A 20,174-nucleotide genomic window follows, 5' to 3' on the forward strand; every position below is an offset into this window, starting at 1 on the left:
CGGCGTTGTGTTTCGTTCCAGGGCCTATACGTACATACATACTTACACTCGCACACACCGTTAGCACGTGTGCGTTTCTTCAGCTTGCAAGCGCTGAAGCTCATTATGGTTATCGCAATGATGAACCAGCGGATTTATTTGCTTCGCGGGCGGGATCCGAGGGCCCTCCTTTTGAGGAAAACTTTCTGTTCTGCATGTGTATATGTACGCTTGCATTTTATGTATGTATGTATGCATCGCGCATGAGGCGCCCGAATGCCTGCACGGCGGCATGTCTGTGTACGGCAGGGGTGCACGGCAGGTGGCCAGGGTTGATCACATGGGGTGATAGGTCTGGTGTTCGAGCCGTACGTGACTTCTGGGCAGCGTTAGCGGGATGCACGTCGTTGTGACATGCACCCTGGGTTGGCTCTGGGTGGTGCGAGAGGCGTGAGTATCTGCGTATGTGTATACGAGCACGTGCCTTTGTACGGCACAGTACTGCAACCGGTCGAATCCTTAAATGGCCCTTTATTCTGATGTGATATAGGTGGAGGGAAACATATTGTCCTACTGTGAGTAGCATGTGTAGTAATCGAGCCCGATGGACACGGATGTATGATCAGGGGCGCAAAGGCCAGCAGCAAGTACGACAGGTACTGCAGACGGTGCGATGCAGAAGTGACGAAGTGCGGACTCTTTTTCCTCATGGCCCCTTATCTGTGTGTGTGTGTGTGTTTGCGTGCTGAGGATGCGTTGTCTTTGTATACCGTACTACTGCTCATCGGCCTTTGCCAGCCAGACTCCTTGGAAGCTCATTCCGTCTTGATCTTCTTCCTTAGTACCAGGCCTCTTGCCTGGCTGTGTGGCCTTTTGTACATCAGCATGAAGGACGAGGAGGAGGAGAGTACTTTACGATTATGATAGATGGTAAGTATAGACCCGGGGGCGGCGTTGGGACGGTTGGGGTTCCGCGTGTGCGCCTGCGGGGCCCCATCGGCCGTATGCTTTCCCGTGTGTGTGTGTATGCCCGTGAGGCTGCTGATAGGGCTGCCCAACAAGCAGCCCCACACACGTAACGGGGGGAGCGCATGCAGGCGGGCACGCGACAGTGTTGATGGTGTTTCTGTTAGCTGTAAGATGCTACTGGGACGCTCTGGCGGTGGGGCCCCCGGGTCGTGTGTATGTGTGTGTGTGCATGTAGCAAGTCGTGTTTTCTTATTGTGGCTGGTGGGGGCTGGGGTGTGTGGGGCTGCGGAGGCTGCAGCAGGCAGCATATATGGCAGCGGGCAGGAGGCAGGGGGGTTACTCTCCTGTTCGGTGCATCGCGTGCTCCTTGATCACCCGCACAAGGAAGAGGCATATGGCTTTCAACAGAGTTGTATGTATTCCTAAGGGTACTAAATATATGTGTGACACCGTACCTACGTACATCTCCATACTTCTACACTACACGTACACCCCTGGAAATTACCCTGATCATCTAGATCAGGATCTCCCGCTCCTAGCATCTGACTGGACCTGCAATTGATAGGGGTGCATCAACCACAAACCAACCTACAAACCATACAAGCTATGCATGCTTTAGTAAATCGTAAGGTTTGGGCGCTTCATTTCCTGACTGCAGGGTTTGGGATTTTCCGTTTCCGTGCGAACATCTTCCCATATCATAGCCATTTATGAAGTTTATGACGACTTTTGTGTGGTGCATTATATGACAACAGACTGCTGGCAAGTTCGTTGGTTCGGTGAAGGGGTCGGTCGGTGCCCTCAGGCAAGCCTCCGCGCGCACCTACGATACGCATTGTGTATCGGCATGATGCTAAGCGTGCGCTGCGTATGGGACCAGTATCGAAACGTGACTCTTGTGTCTTTCTGTGCCGTGCTGCATGAAACTCGTTTACCGCAGATACGCGCGGGGTGCACCACTGGGTACCAGGCGCGTTCAGCAGCCTTATGTTCAAGCTATTAATACCAGACATGTAGGGTTGGAAGTCATCTAAACCTAAACTTCTAAACTTAGATGAGAAACTTTAGAAACTAAACTGAGATATTACATGGAATTTTTTGGCGCCTTAGTTGTACGGCAGCTCCGAAACCTGAGGAGCGACCTTAGGTAGTCCTGAGAAACTTTAGAACAAGCTGTCTGAGGACTCATCCAATAGTTAGAGCATGCCGCCGTACAGGGACATCTATGCCAACAGCAAGAAGTACGCCACCCTCATGCAGCCAGTCAGCGACGCCATTCACCAGTTCGAGGGCGACAGGCCGTCCATTGGACAGGTTCTGAAGGTGCAGCGCGCTCTGGACGCGCACTTCGCGGAGTTTGACAAGCAAAACCCCGACATGATGGTGAAGCCGCGGGGCAACAAGGAGGCTGTGGGTGTGCAGAGCGTGTACGAGCAGCGGCGTGGGAGCACTCTGTCCAACGCGCTTGTCCCGCTCGCCCACGCCCTCGACCCCATCAACTTCGTTCAGCTGAATGGCGGGGACAACTGGTTTCCGCCGTTCCACGAGCTCAGCAAGGAGGAGCGGAAGGACGCCCGTAAGCTGGCGGCTGAGGTGTATGCGGGCAACGGTGAGGGTGCAACGGAAGAGGACCGGCGGGCGGACAAGGTGTGTTTGCAGCACTGGCGTGTTGTTCTTGGTGAGCGCCATCAATCCTATCTAGCTGCTGACAGCACGTGAGATTGCATCGTGTTTTAAACAGGCTGTTGTGTTTCACCTCCTTCTCCAACGCCTGCTGTGTTTCAGGAGATGCTTTCTGAGTGGGGCACGCTCGCCCTAATGGGCGTCCCCGACGACTGCAAGGAGCACATGGAGGTGCTGACCGCGCGCAAGACTGTGGAGAGCAAGGCCGGCAATTCCACCACAGTGTCAGTGCAGATCGCGGGCATTGAAGCGCGGCTTAATGTTCTGGTCGCAGCACATGTCCGTGCAGTACCCAGCACTGGCGAACGTGGCGGACCGTGTACTGCGCATGCACACGACCACCTGCGCTGCTGAGCGCAACTGGTCGCTGTGGGGCAACATTTTCAGCAAGGCTCGCAACCGCCTGGCGCAGGAGCGGGCGGAGAAGCTCATCTACATTCGCCAGAACGACGACTCCAACAAGGGCAAGGGCAGCCGCCTGTCGGACGAGGAGGTGGTGATGACTCTGCTGGCTGCAGAGGATGAGAAGAGCGCGCGTGTGTAATGGGCGGCGGGGTACACCGACTGGCACGTGGTGCCTGGTGTCGTGGTGTGCAGTTCAGCAGTTTGCCAATCGCTGTGTTCTTTGGAGCGTTTAGGGGCTTGCTACTTGCTATGTAATGCTCGTTTCCATGGGTGTGCAGTGGCTTGCAGGCGGTGGTGTCCCGTGGGTCCCTTGCCCCGTGTGCCAACTGAGCACCTTTCGCTGCGCACACTCAACGCAGCGCAAAACTATTGAATTATCGTTAATAAGCAGCAAATGGGGATTCTAATTCCTAAGTTTCAGCCTAAACGACCCTTCCGCCAGAAAGTAGCCGAAACCTTAGTTGAGATTTCTAAACTTCTCAACTAAACCTAATTAGTTTCTAAGGAAGTTTAGTTGAGATAAAATTTCCATCTAAGGAAGTTAAAAACCCTACAGACATGCATTCCTGATACTGTTATACCACGACTTTAGAAAAGTACCGATCGGCGGATGCAGATCCCGTGATGTGCCCAGGATACTACAGATACGCACAGCTAGGCCAAGGCACGCAGGCTGTGGTTAGTGCCCCTTGCGGGTACTTAAAGCTGAGATAGGCCCCCGATGAGCGATTTATGTGGGGGCCCCCTCTCTAAAGAACCTGCTTCTATCTGGCTGTCATGCAAGGATGCATCCTAGCTGCATTTCCTATACTGCATGTTTGCTATGTACTCATTTCCTGACCTATTCTGTGTGCACGTGCACCGATCAAATGGCAAGAGGATTGAATAATAAACCCGAAGGCAAAAAAAGCTTGCCGATGAAATCAGCGAACAAATGGCCAAAACAACCAAGCAAAGAAACCAAACCACCTTCGCCACTACGTGAGGATGCATACCTGCCATTCCGTATCCCATCGTCCGCCCTGCCCTCCACACAGTCCCGCCGTTAACCCTCGCATGGCTCACAAACCTCCCACTGCTAGTTGCTGTGCGCCCATACAAAGCCCATGCAAAGCCCGCAGTGGTGACATGCGTGGCTGCCATAACCGACAGAAGGAGAAGAGTAAGAAAAAGAAGTAAAAGACCCTATCCGCGCCAACCAACCAACCAACAGTGCGCATGCGCTGTAACTCGTCATGCAGCACCCGACCGACAAGATGGGTGAGCGAGGCCCCACTAACGCACGCAGGGCAGGGTAAAACGAACACGCGATCGCTGGCTCCGAGATCGCCTGCTATGCCATTTATCCCCGGCCCAATGGCCGGGGGGTCATTGCGCACCAATCTGATCAACAGATAGCCAGTCAGTCAATTGGCCGGGGATTGAGCAAGTATGGGCACACACACACAAGTATATGTAGCTAGGTAGCGTAGCACAGGTCGGTGTACTACTCGAATGCTATGTATGATCCATGCAAGACGAGCCTGCAAAAGACAAGCCTATTGCTGTCAACGGTGCGCAAGTCTGACGCCTGGATGCCTCTGATTTCCGGTGTTTTGTTCCCTTGTGCGCATTATGCCAGGTTTTCATGCAGGTCTGCACCCTCCCGCACCCTCAACCTCCTACTGTTGTGACACCCCCTGCGTTTATCTCGACACCGGGCGAGGTGTTGGTTCTAGCCTCTCAATCCGCCCCGGCCCCCACCCAGTAGGAGTTGTTCTGTCAGTCGGTCGGTCGGTCGCCTGGCTGGCTGCCTGGTAGGTTCCCCCTCCGTGTACAGACCGTCTGACCCGGGGTTTGGTCTGTGGCAGTGCTGACCATCCACCATCCGACTAATCGTGCTGGAAGGTGGTCCGGAACACCTTGATAAGCAACCAGATAAGGGCGACATCTGCCACCGCGAAGACCAGCGTTACCAGTCGCCGATTGGCCAGCAGTGCATCCAGAGCTCCAGTCACCACACCTGTATGTCCGAGCAAAAATGGTGTTCATTTAAGACGATGGATGGAAAGCAGGGGGGAAATGTGATGGAGGCTGTTCAGCAATAATGAATGGATGTCGACCAAAACCGTCGCCATCGCCCGAAAGAGTTCGGGTTCTATTCCAGTCGAGCTGTGATTCCTCGCAGCAAAACCCGCATTGCTGAAAAATCGGGGGGGTCAAACGGAACGAGTACGCGAGTTTCAGGCAAGGCCGCAAAGAGGCGGTAAAGTAGCACGTCAGGGAGACCATGTCCCGGCGATGTACGACCATAGCTGGCCATTTAGACAGTTTGCAGGGATTTGTGAACAGTTCGCAGAGATTTGAAATGGCAAGAACGCTGTATGTCTTAAAGCCTACCTGCACGGTCGTTGCCAAGGACTTCGCGTAACTTTGCAATTCCGTCCAACCCAAGGACGTCCTGTGCCGTTGTCCCTTCAGACTTAAGGGTTTGGATCAGTGCCTCCTTAGCAAGGGATCCGGTAGATTTAGTTTCTGTTGGCGCTGTGGCCTTGGGCTCTTCTGGATTGGCCGCAAAACTCTGACCCTCTTTAGGCAATGCTCCCAACCTTCCGAAGTTATGAGCGCGCGCTTTGGTATGCACAATGCACAAGCAGCTTCGCATCCGACCAGCAACGGTTGCTCCAGCGGTTGCTTTCCAGCCGCATAATTTAATATTGGCCATATTCATATATATTATGCTACGAAACCTTCCCGTCTCAACCGTGCACGTAAAGTGTCCAATATTTTGTCGGACGAGTTAAGGTAAGGCAGCCCATACAATGCTTCATGGATTTGCAAGGTTATAGCACCTAGCTACGTAGCAATCAGAGGTCACACATCATAACATCGTTTATGTTTAATTGGCCATGGTAATGGCCGCTTGAGTCCCGTATTGTACGGCTGGGCAGGTAAATCTATGGCTGAGGACTGCTACACTGGTGGTGCATAGGTACGCTGGTATTACTGGAACCTTCACGGCATACTAGAACCTTCGTGGCTACTGCACTTGTGGTGAAGTTGGGCCGACACGTGCCAGAACATGTAGCAAGGGCCTACAGGGGCGTTAAGACGATTACCAGACAGGAGGCGGGGACCGAACGTACGCGGATGCGCTCTCCTCCAGAGCCGGTGCCAGCTAACCACACTTGAGAGGAAGCACTTCGGCAGTATCGTCTAGGATTAGGTACCACGTTGTGACCCCCCTAGGATTAGGTACCACGTTGTGACGTATGGGTGGGCAGTGTTTTTAAAAGTGGTTACTAGTGACCATGTGGTTACCGAGAAAATAATTCCCTTCCGGAAGATGGTCACTAGGAAATGTTTTGTGTGATCTGCCAGTAACCAGGTGACCGCCAGGAAATTGGGCCGCAGAACCCCGTTGTGACCACCAAATCGTTCTGTACACATACCCATGTAAGTAAACAATCAACATATAAGCGTTGGCTGTTCAAAACCGTAAATGAGCGCTGTGAAGTTGGATCTGGTTCTAGTGGGCTCCTGTAACAGGAGTCCTGTTCAGCATACTCGCTGGGAAAAAAATGTAAAGTGGTTACCAAGGAAAACCCCCACAGTAACCACTTGGTCACTAAAAAATTACCCTGGTGAAAAAGTTTTAAAAACACTGTGGATGGGTATGGGTGCAAGGCGGCATGGGGCGGAGCTAACTCTAAGCTTGCATTTGGTAAGGCAACGGACAGCTGAGGTAAACGATACTGCGAGCAATGGCTTCGCCTGTCATGCAAGTCCCTACCCATGGACAGAAAGATAATCTAATAATTCTAGTGAAGCTTTGTAAGCTATCACTGATGTATAGCTGGCGGGCGCATGCAGGTACGACGCAGTATACAGGCTGGGGGGATCCAAGGAAGCTACAGCTTGCCGACTACTTCACTGTTTGGGACGGAGAGCGACCATTTGAATTTGCCCACAGCATCTATTCATTGAAAGCTAGCACATTGTGTGTAAGCATGCACAAAGGGTGTCCTAGCAAGTGTATGCCGCCTCACGTGTCCTAGCTAGCACGATCGTTGGATGACCTCGCGACTGCTGGCGGGGGGCCATGTGGCGCCATCTGGATGACCTCCCGACTGCTGCATAAAGGTTCCGTAGGGTTAGGGTAGTCCTGCCGGGCAGCAGCTTCTTGAATAGCCCCGCAGGATGACATGGGTTTATTTAAATGGATGCCTGTGAGCCTCATGCGTGTGCGCCATGCATGTAAAACCGAGCGTAACCAGCTTAGAGCCCAAAAGTCCGGCATGATTTAGATCTTTTGATTCTGGACATACGGTAGTTCCTTTGACAGCGAAATGAGCTGGTTCGCTACCCCTTGTGTGGCGTCAACCCGCACATCGTTTAAATCTTGCGTGCTGCTGGTGCTACTGCAGCTGCTGTGCGACCTGCTTTTTTTTTGCGTGTGTGTGTGTTACATGGTTGGGGGTGCGTGACCCCATACCTGTAAGACTACCCATACGAGCCGAGGGCCCAAGGGCGACCTGCTGCTGCACATGCGGTGCACACGTGTGGCTGTGTGAGCTTTCCGGGGGGTTACCAAGCAGGCGGCAAGCCTAGGCGGGCAGGTTTCGCAAGGGCCCCAAGGACCGCACCCAAGGCCCTTCCGTGGCTTTTCCTTGACTTCACCGGTGCAGCACTTCGCGTGAATTCGCGAGTCCGACTCGGTGTTTGGGCGAGCGGCGAGCTGAAGCAAAATTCCTGTCAGGCCCCGTGCTGCTCTGGTGTACCGGCATTCTAGGGCCTCGGGGCCCCATCCGCGTGTCGTCGTTACACATGTGTGGATGTGCACGCCTTGGGCGCCCGACTTACTGCCTGCCGGACGGCCACTACATTACAATACTAATGTGGGGTGGGCTGGGAAGCCGCAGAAGATAATTATGAATAATATTGCAATATGAATAACCATCATGATAATAGATATTGTTACTTAGGTAGACGGAGGTGAAAAGTGGAATTGGGAGTCCAAGCCACATCAGACCGACTTCCGGGTACACAGGAAGTACGGGGAAAGGAAGTCCAGCTCCCAAAGGAGCAGTCGCCGCATCTCGCAGCCTGCCTTTCCTGCCCTCTAGGACGAACCCTTGGCAAGTTGTTTAGAGTGCATCTTTCCACATTCGCGCCCACCAGCCAACTTCGGGCGCCCGGATCAGCCTTGTCGTAGTACCTACTATTGAGGCCCCCACTTTGGTCCATTCTCGGGTGACCGACCCGGTCACATGGCGGTATTGCAGAAGGAAATATCGCATACGCCGCTGCACAGCGCGTGGGTGAGAGTCATATATGAAATCCGGGAAAGGTAATGAATGATGATAAGACGTGACCTCGTCTCTTCTTTCTGCGTGCATCTTTGCAAGCAAGTTGTGCAGCTGCAACTTACCCATGCCTCTGATGATGTGCCGTACCGACCTCCCTCATATCGCCGACCTCCCTCGTTTGCCCGGTTGCGATTGCATTCGGCCGCTCCGTGCAGGAGGGCGGGGAGCGAGGAGGAGAGGCACATGCGGGTCCGGAAGCCCTTATATGAAGCCGCTGGCCGCGCAAGCTGTCCTTGGAGAAAAAATTCACAGCTGGTTCTGTCAGCTGTTGGTTAGATACGAACACGCAAACTTAAGGCAAGGGCCCAAGATTCGGGCTCGCGGTCGGATATTGGCAGCGTGCTAACACGCGGGCTGGTTTCTTATTGTTGTCGTTCGCCGTTTGATATCATGTCACATGTGTTACAGGGCTGCACGTTGTGTGGTTGCCTCGTGCCGTATCCCCTTGAGTCATCAGCTTCGGCGTCGCGTCTGAGTACGACGGCATGCGTCTCGTCACACGACTCGAAGTGCGCGGCTGCCATGGCCGTAAAAAAACAGTGGCCTGACAGGTTATGACAGGAGGGCCCCTGCGCCCTTTTTCCAGCTACAAGAAGGTGAAGCCTTGTCCTTGGCGGGGCGGGCGCGCACAGACTGGGTGCCCGAAGGCGAACGCGCCAAGCTTGCATCAATTAGATTCTCAGGGTCCCCACGAAGAGGTGTTATCTGACCGCAGGGTGTCAGGGTGATGGTAGTAGCGCACGCGGGGGTCATCATGCCGTCCGCCGATGCCAAGGAAGTCGAATCGTGCGCTGCATCCTATCGCATTCGGTTATATCCACAGCACGAATCTTTTCAGGAAAATATTTTTTATCCCTGATGCGACGCAAAAATTTAAAGTAAGAATGAAGACTTTTGGCAATTTCGCTGGGGCAAGCGCAGGTAGAGAAAGCCGACATAATTCCGGCGGATTACTGCAGCGCACCGCCAAGGCACTGCTGTCCGCGGGAAAAGGTAAACTTTGCTAACGACTTTTAATCAGCATTGAAACATTACCTCCTCCTGGCCATGCAGCGGCTCGTCACAATTTGGTGTACGAGGAGATGAACCGGCACAGACTTGCCCCATCCCTAGCATAACAGTCTCTGCAGCTGTCCTGCGCAATTGGGTAGCTAGGTATTATCACCTAAATAAATTATATATTATATATTATATATTATATACTTTTATATTGTCAACGAATAGCGATTTAACGCCACACCACGGACCAGCTGTACCTGCTGCTGCGATAGACGCATATCCGCAGCAGGCCCGCATATCGTCAACATACTTATTGCAAATCTTCCAATGCCAATCAGATTCAAATTTTTTTCTGAGATAAATGCACTTTTTCTTGAGATTCGTTGTGGCAGTCGATTGTGACTGTCCGTGTACCCCCTGACGTGCGTACCTCGCACAGCTCCTCCCTCTCGGCTTCGGGGCACCGCCAGCAACCTCACCTAGATTACACGACCAACATCAGCTCGTCCCGTAGCGCCTTGGGAACCCCAATACGGCCCCTCAAAGCAATAGTAGGCAACTTGTCCTCTACCTTTCCTACCTGATTGTCTCGTCGTCTTACCTGCGATTGCCGCCGACGGACTTATGGCATGAGTGACATCAGCCCTGCACACACACAGCAGGTAAGGCAAAACACACTTCCACCCCATCGCCCTGGACATCCGTTATTCTCCCGCCTATCCAACCTCCTACCCTTACATATCCCCTGCCGTACGTCCCGTACATCTTGTCGCGGTCGCGCACAACGGTTCACCATCTCGCCCAATATGTACCCCTAATATCCTGGTGACCCTTCCTTGGACCGCTCTCCTCTCCGCTTTGTGCGCACTCCCCAGGCTCAGATCGAGCGGGGCCGGGAGGCAATCCGCGAGGCGCTACTCGCGCGGGGGCTGCTGGACCCGCAGCTGTGCGGAGCTACCAGGAAGTCCGCGAGCCCCCGCCACCGCCTCCTCCCAACCAGCAGCGGCCGCGCGTCCACCTGCTCGTCCCAGTTCCAGCAGGCCCAGGCCCCGCCACTGCAGGGCCCGCAGACGCGGACTCAGCCCCAACAGCCGCCAACCGCAACAACACTAGCAGCAGTAGCAGCGGCAGCGGCAGTAGCGGCAGCAGCAGCAGGCCCAACTACGCAACAGTTCAAGCCTCGCGCCTCCTCACCCGCCCACCGCTCTGGCGAGAAACCCCGTACCCGCAGCAATAGGCCCCACGTCCACGTCGTGACCGGCACCAAGGCGGGCAGTCCGTATGCGCCTACATCCGCTGAGAATCAACCCCGGGGGCTGGCTGCCTCCTCACCCACAAGCCCGATGGCGGCTCAGGCACGGCGGCGGCGGAAGCGGCTGCTGGAGGCCCGGTCCCAGACCCGCAGCTCCTTCGGGGCACAGGCCGTGGACCTCACCATCCTCCGGCAGTTCAGTAACAACGGCCGTAACAGGGGCACCTCGGAGGACTCCATGTCGAGCGGCGAACACGAGGGAGCTGGCGGTGACAGAGCTGGAGCTGGAGCTGGAGCTGGAGCTGGAGCTGGGGCGCGTAGGGTTGTTGGGGGTGGGAATGGGGTTGGGGATGCAGTTGGCGAGCGCAAGGGGGCGATATGCGGCTCAGAGCTACTGTGCGGGCAGAGCAGGTCAGGGCTAGCAGCTGGAGGCGCCAGAGGCGGCGTCTTGGGGGACGAGTTTTGGGACGAGGACGCGGACGGAGTGGTGGACCTCGGGAAGCTGGTCCGCGAGGAGAGGCGGCGGCTGGCGGCGGTGCAGAGTAAGGTGCGGAGGAGGGCCGGGTGGTTTCGTCCTCCTCCTCCTCCTCCTCCTCCTCTTCCAGCTAGCTAGAGGCCTCTGCCCCATCACCCTCTTCCTCCGCCTGCATCAAGGGACATTCTATTCACCCACATGCGCCACAAACCGCTCCTTCCCCTTCCCCCTCACCCGCACACCGCTTTCAACCCTCATCCAACGGTGGAATCACGCCCACCCACCCACTCACCCACCCACTTCCGCCCACCAATTAACTACCACCTCCCCCCCCCCGGCCCACCCCGCTGGCAGGTGACTGGCATGCTCCGCTCCCAGCGGCGGTACCGGGGCCTTCTCGCGGGTCGGCCCGCAGGTCGGGACCCGCGGGTTAGCAGCAGCAGCAATAGCGGGGGGGCCCACACCACTCTCAGCCTGAGCGCGGAAGAGCTGACCGCGTCTGTCATACCCACCCCCGCTCAGCCCCCCGCGGGGGTGCACCTAAAGGTGCCCGATGACGACATCCGCTTCAGCGGCGTACGACTGAGCTTCCTACTGGGCCTCCTCGAGGTTGGTGTGTGTATGTATGTATGTATGTATGATGTGTGGGACAGGGGGGGTCATATCTTTACCCTGTGGCCGCTACCCGGCAGACCCTGCCTTCCCCGGTATTTAAGGGCACCCTCATCCAGTCACCCTAGCCGGCTTCTCAGTGGATCGCTCAGGTTCCGCACCCACCACCAGCATCCAATGGAATCTGCCGGATCAATGGCGGCTCAACTCCATTCCAGGCCAGCTCGTAGGTCAACTTTATCCCAGCTCTCCACCGTCCATCAACTAGGGACACATTTACCTTCCACCATCGGAAGGATTTATTGGCCCTGGCAGATCTCGATCCTGGAACCTCCGGGGGCATCGGTGTGTGCTTTACCAGTAGTGCCTGACCCACGTATGTATGTTTGTGAGTAGGTAGGTAGGTAGGTACGTACGTATATACGTACGTACGTGTCTCGGAAGGGAGGCAGGGTTCTCCGAAGGGAAGATGTGCTAGGCGGCCCTTATTTGACAAGGAGGTGCGCGAGGAGGGAGAAAGGTAAATGGTGGCAAAGAGGCGAAAACGGCCTCGGACTAAGCCCCGAATGTGATAGGCCCCGGTGCGCGCGAGGAGGCTCCTCCGAGGTGGCTGAAGGAGCAGGTGGCCTGAGTGGGGATTTAGGCGGGGCGAGAGGAAAGAGCGGTTGCACTGGGGGAAGGGAGCCCCTTGCTTGGGGGCCCCTAGCTTTGCAATGCTCTTCTCTTCCCCCCTCTCCCCCTCCCGCTCCTTCTCCCCCCCCCCAAGTTCGTGTACCACCACCGGCATTTCCATCATCGCGGCTCAGATCATTAAAACACACACCCACACCCACACACATACACCCCCCCCCTCCCACACACACACACACACATACACACACACATACACACACACATACACACACGCACACCCCTGCACCTGTGCAGGTCCTGGAGCAGCACCCCTCCATGTTCCCGAGCACCCGCGACCTGGTGAGCCAGCTGGTGGTGCCCCTCACCGCGGAGAGCCGCTGTCGGCTGCTGGACCTCATACCGACCAGCCAGCGGGGGCAGCCCCACCACTACATCTGCCACGCCTGGTCCACCAACGTCCGGGAGCTGCTGGCCACCCTGAAGAGAGACATGATGCCGGGACCACCCCCACCTCCACCTCCACCCCCACCACCGCCACCACCACGGCCGACATTGAGTCTCAGCATGTCGGGGAAGTGGAGCGCGTTGGGTTTGGCAGTACGGCTGCCCAAGGTTCTGCGTCCTGTGGTGGCCCCGGCAGCAGGCGGCGGGGCCAGGGAGGGAACGGGGGCCGGTCGGGGGGAGGGGGAGGGGGAGGGAGGGGGTGTTACTGCAGCAAGTACGGAAAAGGCGGGAGAGGGGCGCCGCGGCCAGGCGGCTGATGCCGTTGGGCGGGGCGATGCTGGTGGCGGTGGCGGTGGTGGTGGTGGTGGTGGTGGTACTGGCGGGAGGTGTAACGGGGTGGGGAAGGGGAAGGACACCCTCGTTTCTCAGGAAGCGGAGGAGGAAGGGGAGGAGGAGAGTGGCAGCGAGGAATCTGATGGGGGAGATGGGGGCAGCGACAGCAGCCGGGAAGGGGAGGGTGGGGGTTCCCGGCTGGCTGGCGGCTTGGGGGCCGGGACGTACCTTCCGCGGCTCTCCTCCCGGTTCGCCTCCTCCTCCTCTCCTTCGCACTTCCCCTCTCTCCCCCCTTCGGCGGCCCCCTCCCGCTTCTCCCGGGCCGCCGGTAGGCCCCCCCCATTGGAGACCGCTCAGCAGCCACCAGCAGCAGCAGCAGCAGCAGCAGCACTCCATCACCGTCATCAGGATGCGGCCGGAAGAGGGGTCACCTTCCTGCCGCGCATCGTTGCCTCCCCGGGGGGGAAGAGGGTCAGCGGATCTGGACCAGCAGCGCCACCAGCAGCGCCAGCGCCAGCAGCAGGGCCCAACATGTGCACCACCACCACCACCACCACCACCACCACCACCACCACCACCACCAGCGGCGGCGGCGGCGGCGGCGGCGGCAATAGCAGGGCCCCCTCGTCACCCCCCCGTCAGGCAGCCCGGGGACATGGCCGCGGTCAGGGAGGAGGCGAGCTGGGCTGGGAGCAGCAGGAGCGCGCGATGGAGACGTGGAAGCGGCTGATGGAGGAGCACAAGGTGCGGACTTGTGTAAAGATGGTGGGATGGACGGGGCCTTGGTGTGGGCGGGTGGAAAGAGGCGGCGTCCCGCCAGGATTTCGTTTTCTAGGGCCCCCTTCAAACCCAACGGAGGGTTGGGGGAGGTTGGGGTTTGGGGGGGGTTGCGTCGTCTTTTGCAGGGGCCCGGGTGGCGGCCCGAGATGGTTGAGGTGGTGGGTGTGGTGGGTGTGATTGGATGTATGTGTGTATGTATGTGTACGTGTCCGCCAGCCCCCCCCGCGTCCTCGCATCACAACCCAGCTAGCTATACGGCCACGTCGCCACCAATACCACTATCCAAGTCATCACTTGTCAGTTGTGAACATATCCCTGATGCAGCATTTGTTGGTTTCTCCTTCCTGGACTATCCGTGACTATCTCTGGTATCTGCCCCAATGGTCAGTGGTGGTTCGGCCCTGTCACCGCCCCCCTGTCCTGCAGCTCCTTTGCCCCGGTACGTGCACAGTCCCCGTCCTCACCACTGAGGATTGGCCACCGACAATTTTTGCGTCCGTACAGACAGACAGACAGACAGACAGACATGCGTGCGTTGATGCGTGGATCAGCTAGCAGCTAGGTGCACACTAAGTAGTGGGTGGGTAGGTGGGTAGGTGGGTAGGCCACTCAATCTGCCCATCACACTCGGGTTGCGTGTACCGCATTGCCATTTTTTTCCTGATCAACTAACTCCCCTCACCTCGCCTCGCCTCATCATTGCCCTGCTCCCCTGCTTTTCCCCCGCCTGGCCGGCCCGGTCTCCCTCCCCCCTCAGGCTGCGGTGCAACGCGCTCTGGACCAGGTGGTTTGGATCGACATAGTGTGCAACAACCAGCACTCCGCCGTAAAGAAGGACTACGGAAAGGCGAGGAGCCGGGAGGGCGGGAAGGGAGGAGCCCCCATGGGGGGGTGCGAGTGTTCGTGCATATAGGGCAGGAGGGCGGTGTGGGGACTGTCTGTTCTTTTGGCTCTCAATGGGGGCCAAGGGGGGAGGGGCTCCGGGGTGCGGGGGATGGCGGTCGTGTCTTGCCGCGACCCAGTAGACCACCCCACCTGGGCAGCCCCTGGATTGCCCACCTGCCCGCGGTGGTGGGGTCAATCCCGTGGTGTCGTGTCCTGTGCTCTCCTGAGCCGCGGTACCCCCGCCACACGCACATGCAACATTCCCTCCTCCCACCCCGCGACACTGCACACATATCCGGATACGCAACCGCCCATCGGGGGCTCCTCGTGGCCGCGTCCCTTCTCGGCCCCGTCCCCAACCCCCTTCACAGCCCCCCCGCGGGTTCTTGGTTGATGAAATATGATACTCCCCTTCCCCAGGTGGCCCGCACTGTGGTCTCGTGTGGTGCCACCGTGCTGGTGCTGGACCCCGACCTGACCGCGCTCCGTCGCACATGGTGCCTGTTCGAGATCATGCACTGCATCAGGTGCAAGCGGCACCTCAAGGTCTTCAGAACGGACCGCCCGCTCAACCCGCAACATGCAGCAGCGGCACCTAGCAACCAATCATACCACTCACACCAGCAGCAGCAGCAGCAGCAGCAAGGCCAGCCGGGGGGACTCCGGTTGCCGTCCATCTCCGGGGCCTCTATGTCCCCACCCCCCAGTTCCCCGGGGGCGGCTCAGGGGCGAGTCAGTATGGTGGGGCAGGCGGGGTGGGGTGGGGGGGGAGGGGGGGGGTTCGCCAGTGATGTCGACCGGCGGTGGGACCGGGCGGTGGAGAGCATCAGCTTCGCGGACAGCCGGGCGAGCTGCGAGACGGACCGAGTGGGCATACTGCAGGTGCGTGACGGACCGAGTGGGCATACTGCAGGTGCGTGTGCGTGTATGTGTGTGCGTATGTGTGTGTGTGGGGGGGGGGGAAGGAGAGGCGGCCTCCCCCCGCTCAACTCACTCCTCCACCACCACCGCCATCGGGCGGCCAAGTGCGGGGAAAGTAAATCGACTCCCGACTTGCCGTCTTGGCTCACCTCCCTCTGTTGGTCTTCCCTCCCGCTGCTATCACCCTCCCTCCCCCCTCCCCTCCCCTCCCCTCCCCCCTCCCTGCCCCCCTCAGGAGGTCCTGTCCACTGTGGGCACCTCGTACGTGGACGAGGTGGTCCGGGGGGCTCTGCGGCTGTCCAACGCCCAGCGCGCAACCCAGCTGGCTCTGCGGCGGGAGCAGCTGCGGACCACCTTTGTGCTGCTGCAGCCCGAGCCCGTCATGGTGGGCACGGAGCAGTACGCCAGGAACCTGGCCAAGTGCCGGGAGCACCTCACGGTAAGGGAGGGGAGGAAGGGGAGAAGGAGGTGAGGGAAAAGGGACCTGAGGGAGCTTGGTGGTTCAGGGGATGGTCCAGGGGAGGGAGATGTTTCCTGCCATGCCGTTGTGTACGGAGGGGTCTCCTTGTGCCGGGGTGCCTGAGGGGAATCCCGCGACCCCACTAACTAGGGAATCCACTACGGACCACCCTTGTGCCTTGACCATGGCATCCATTGCAGCAGCCGCCCACCTACGTATGTGTACTTCCCCTCCCCTCCCCCCCCAAGATCTGTGTCCGCCTATCATTGGCCCACAGCAGGCCTACCCCCGTTGCCCCGCCAACACCCGCCTGTTGGGGTGTGGAGGACTTCCTGTTCCCCCTATCCTTGCCGCCGCCACCCCGCTGTCTGTCTTACCCCACTCCTACAACTACCCGGGAAGGTGTGCTGCCGGGAAGGGAGTACACCTTCCCGGCAGCTCCCCCTACTATGTGTGTGTGTGTGTGTGTGTGTTTAACTCCTCTTCCCCCCATGCGCCTCCCTCTTTCCCGCTTGCGACGCTTGCCGACTGCTCCCCGGTGTATTTCCGCTCCCCTCCTGCCCCTCGCTCCCCCCTCCCCCCTCCCCCGTCCGCCTCCACCCGCCCCCCAGTCCGTACTTCAGCAGTACTACCCGGACGAGCTTCTTCGCTGCCTCATCCCCCGGGACTACGTGTCCGACAGCGCCCGCTGCTGGGACATGCTGTGCATATTCGCGCAGGTCCTCGACCGGGAGCAGTTCAAGGAGGACGCCAAGGTACTCCGCGGGCTGGCATGGCTGCTGTTCAAGAGGTGGGTGCTACAGGGGGAGGGGGATGGATGGATAGGCAGGCAGGTAATTAGATAGATTGATACCCAGGTACATACATGCATACATGCAGGCATGGAGGTTCCAGGATCGAGACCGGTCAGGGTCGAAATTCCTTCCGACTGGGTGGAGGGTGAGAGTCTCCCTGTCAATGGACGGTGGTGGCCTGGGATAAAGTTGACTTGCGAGCTGACCAGGAATGGAGTTGAGCCGCGGGTGCTGGATGAGGGTGCCCCGAAATACCGGGGAAGGCAGGGTTTCACCGGGTAGCGGCCATGGGTGAAGATATGGCCCCCCTGTCCCACACATCATACATATATACATACATACATACATACACGCACCTGGCCCGCAAGCAACCAGCACTGCTCCCCACGCATGCACCACTTCTGGGAGTGCCCCGTCGCACAAGCTGTCCGGGAGCAGATTGATCGACACATACAGCCCTCCCAGGAGGCAGCGACAGGCGGCATCACCCGGAAGCAGCTGTGGCTGGTCCAAGCCCCGACCGGCTGCGAGCAGGCCCCCTGGGATGTGATCGCCCTGGCAGCCCTGTCTGCCATGGAGGTAGGCAGGTGTTGTCTGCGAGCAGCCGGAAGGCGACTGGAAAGGGCGGCTAACCCCGCGACAGAACAGCCAGAGCAAGCGCAACAGATCCAGGCGCAAGGGCCCCAACAGCGGCGGATAACGGACTTCTTTCACCTGGCCAACGGAGTGAGACCGCACGAGGGGCCGCCGCTGAACGCGCCGGTACTCGAGGATCAAACGCAGGGGCCCATCGCGGGACCGGGGACGGCAACAGCAGCAGCAACAGCAGCAGCAACAGCAGCAGCAACAGCAGCAGCAACAGCAGCAGCAGCAGCAGCAGCAACAGCAGCAGCAACCCCCCTGGAATACGCCCGCGCTCGGGCAGTAGTGGACTTCTGGGCGCGCTTGCCGCTCTTTCCCGCGCTTAATGTCCCAAGGCGGGGCTGGGACGGAGTGGGACCCCACCACCCGATCCTGTCAATCGTCGGGGGAGCACTGCGCTGCGCGGAGGCGGTGGACATCACGACCTAATGGTCAAGCGGACGCGGCGGGAGCTGGAGTTTAGGGGATAAGGGGATAGGGTGTCGAGGCGCGGAGGGGGGTTTTGAGGTGGTGGGGGTGGTAGGGAGGTCGAGAGGGAGGTTGAGGGGATAGGTTGCGAGGGGGGCGGGATCAGGGATGGGGCTTGGGGGGGTGCCGCGCAAGGGGACATGGGGGAGGGAGGGTTTATTTGCCTGGGGGAGCCGTACCGGCGGAGGGGGGGGAGACCGGGGAAAGGGCGGGGAGAGCCGGGGGGGGAGGGGAAGAGGTAGAGAGTACACCAAGAGGATGTAGGGTTGAGGAGTGGTGAGTGGAAACAGGTGGCCGTAGCGAGGGCGCGGATGAGGGGGAGGTGGGCACCCAGAAGGGGGGGCCGTACTCGAAGGTGCGCGCGTGGTGCAGGACTAGGTTTTTCAGGGCACGAGACCGGGTTTTTCGTGGTGCGGCGTCTAGGTGAGATAGGATCTTGGGAACCAGCCGTCTTGGTAGAGCGGTATTGGGGGGGCGCCGAGCTGGCTACCCTCCCCCCCTGTGGTTTCCGGAGGCTTGATCGCCCTGCGTTGCCGCAGGGTCTTCCCGTTTGAGTACTTTTCAATTTAGACCCAGTGCTGTGGAAGGGCGCGGACTTGTGCGGTGTTACCCCCTCGACGGGGGCTATCTCCCCTGGACTAGCCCAGGGAGGGAGAGGCGGAGGAGGGTAGTAGTCTCAGGAGGCTGTTTGGCGTCTTGTGGTGTGAGCTCTTTGCGCTCTTTTTTGCGTGAGGATTTTTGAGCTTGGTGACCTCCCCAGCCCGGGAAGACTCGTCGGGCTCCCGGTCGCCCAAGTCCTGGTAGCGAGCTCTCTGAGATGCTCGGTTCGTTCGGTCGGCAGGAAGAGCCCCCCAGTTGCGACTTCGTTTATGTTAGGAGACCAACGGGCATAGATCCCGTCTAGTTGGAGCGCCAAACAAGCGCTGTTGCGTGCCGGCCGTCGTTTCCCGTGCGGCCTGACCCGGGGGCGGAGTGCATGAGACTAACCAGCCGTATGCACCCGCCCCCCGCGCTGTGCTTCGGCCCGGGGCCCCCGGCTTTTCAGCCCACAGTGTAATCAACGTCATACATACATACATACATACATACATAGGAATAGATGCCGGAACCAGCATTTGCCCTTCTCCGTTTCTTCCTCGGTCTTCCCTCCGTCCACCTCCTCCAGCTCTCCCCTCTCCTATCTCCCCCCAGGCACAGCAAGTGCTACATTGACGTACTGTACGAGCAGGAGCTGGAGAACTGGCTCATGAACGGCCTGGAGAGGGACCGGAAGTGGCGCCGAGTGCAGGCCAAGCTGAAGCACGACCTGCAGAAGCGGTGGAGGTAGCGGCAGAGGGGAGTGCGGGTGGGCGCATGAGGGGGTGGGCGCGTGAGGGGGAGCGAGGGGAATGCATTATGTCTGTATGTATGTATGTATCTACGTTTTGTCTGCCAGAGGGGTGAGTAGCTCCACGAGGCCTGATGGCCCCACAGGGGCTTGCTGACCTGACCTGACCCTCTTGTGCCGCTGCTGCTGCTGCTGCTGCTGCTGCTGCTGATGATGATGATGATGATGATGATGATGATGATGATGGTGATGATATGATGGTGATGTGGTTGTTCCTCAGTGCTGCAGCCCAGCCGCTGTATCCTGCTGCCCTGCGACCGCAACGGCCAAGGAAGGAAGGAGCGCGGGTGGGGAACAGGCCCACACACGATTGGTTGGAATAATCATAATTAGGAGAAGCGGCCATCTGCCCCTAGGCTTGGGCGCTATCGATATGTTGTATTGTTTGCTGGTCTGTGGCCGTATGTGACCAATTCATGTTTCTGTGGTGTCGCATCGTATTAGTGAGTGTTTCGTATCGCTCGTACCATGTCGTATCATCGCACATTGTGTCGTATAATACCTTATTGTATGTAGCGGAAACCCTAATACGACAATATTGGTGGGTGAAGCGGAGGTGTTGACCTCCAGCGAGCAGGCAGTATGCCCGACATCAGAGGCCGGTGAGAGGCCCCCCCGGGGGGTTTCCTTGTTCGGGCTTGGGCGGGTGCGGTGGTTACGTTGACTAGATAGGTAGGTAGGTGGGTAGGGGGGGAGGGGGGGGTG

The 20,174-nt window shown here is 58.4% G+C and overlaps 3 protein-coding genes across 3 annotated transcripts; 2 read left to right on the forward strand and 1 right to left on the reverse strand.

Moving 5' to 3' along the window:
• Nucleotides 1-2,151: 2,151 nt before the first annotated feature.
• VOLCADRAFT_98721 (uncharacterized protein) lies at nucleotides 2,152-3,175 on the forward strand (the record flags this gene model as incomplete). The annotated part of the gene is made up of 3 exons (XM_002957572.1): nucleotides 2,152-2,595; nucleotides 2,734-2,802; nucleotides 2,921-3,175. 3 exons carry the CDS (start codon nucleotides 2,152-2,154, stop codon nucleotides 3,173-3,175), a joined length of 768 nt encoding a protein of 255 aa, XP_002957618.1.
• A 1,732-nt stretch (nucleotides 3,176-4,907) lies between these two features.
• VOLCADRAFT_98722 (uncharacterized protein) lies at nucleotides 4,908-9,137 on the reverse strand (the record flags this gene model as incomplete). Its single annotated transcript, XM_002957599.1, has 5 exons — nucleotides 4,908-5,038; nucleotides 6,065-6,110; nucleotides 8,194-8,321; nucleotides 8,476-8,529; nucleotides 9,095-9,137. 5 exons carry the CDS (start codon nucleotides 9,135-9,137, stop codon nucleotides 4,908-4,910), a joined length of 402 nt encoding a protein of 133 aa, XP_002957645.1.
• An 875-nt stretch (nucleotides 9,138-10,012) lies between these two features.
• VOLCADRAFT_98723 (uncharacterized protein) lies at nucleotides 10,013-19,409 on the forward strand (the record flags this gene model as incomplete). Its single annotated transcript, XM_002957573.1, has 14 exons — nucleotides 10,013-10,045; nucleotides 10,259-10,329; nucleotides 10,615-11,182; nucleotides 11,465-11,539; nucleotides 11,633-11,719; nucleotides 12,704-12,930; nucleotides 13,717-13,876; nucleotides 14,159-14,295; nucleotides 14,339-14,351; nucleotides 14,670-14,803; nucleotides 15,169-15,679; nucleotides 15,954-16,157; nucleotides 16,790-16,968; nucleotides 19,274-19,409. The coding sequence occupies 14 exons, from the start codon at nucleotides 10,013-10,015 to the stop codon at nucleotides 19,407-19,409; spliced, it is 2,535 nt and encodes an 844-aa protein (XP_002957619.1).
• Between the last annotated feature and the right edge of the window lie 765 nt (nucleotides 19,410-20,174).

Source organism: Volvox carteri (genome assembly GCF_000143455.1).
Source record: "Volvox carteri f. nagariensis unplaced genomic scaffold VOLCAscaffold_76, whole genome shotgun sequence".
Lineage (NCBI taxonomy): Eukaryota > Viridiplantae > Chlorophyta > Chlorophyceae > Chlamydomonadales > Volvocaceae > Volvox > Volvox carteri.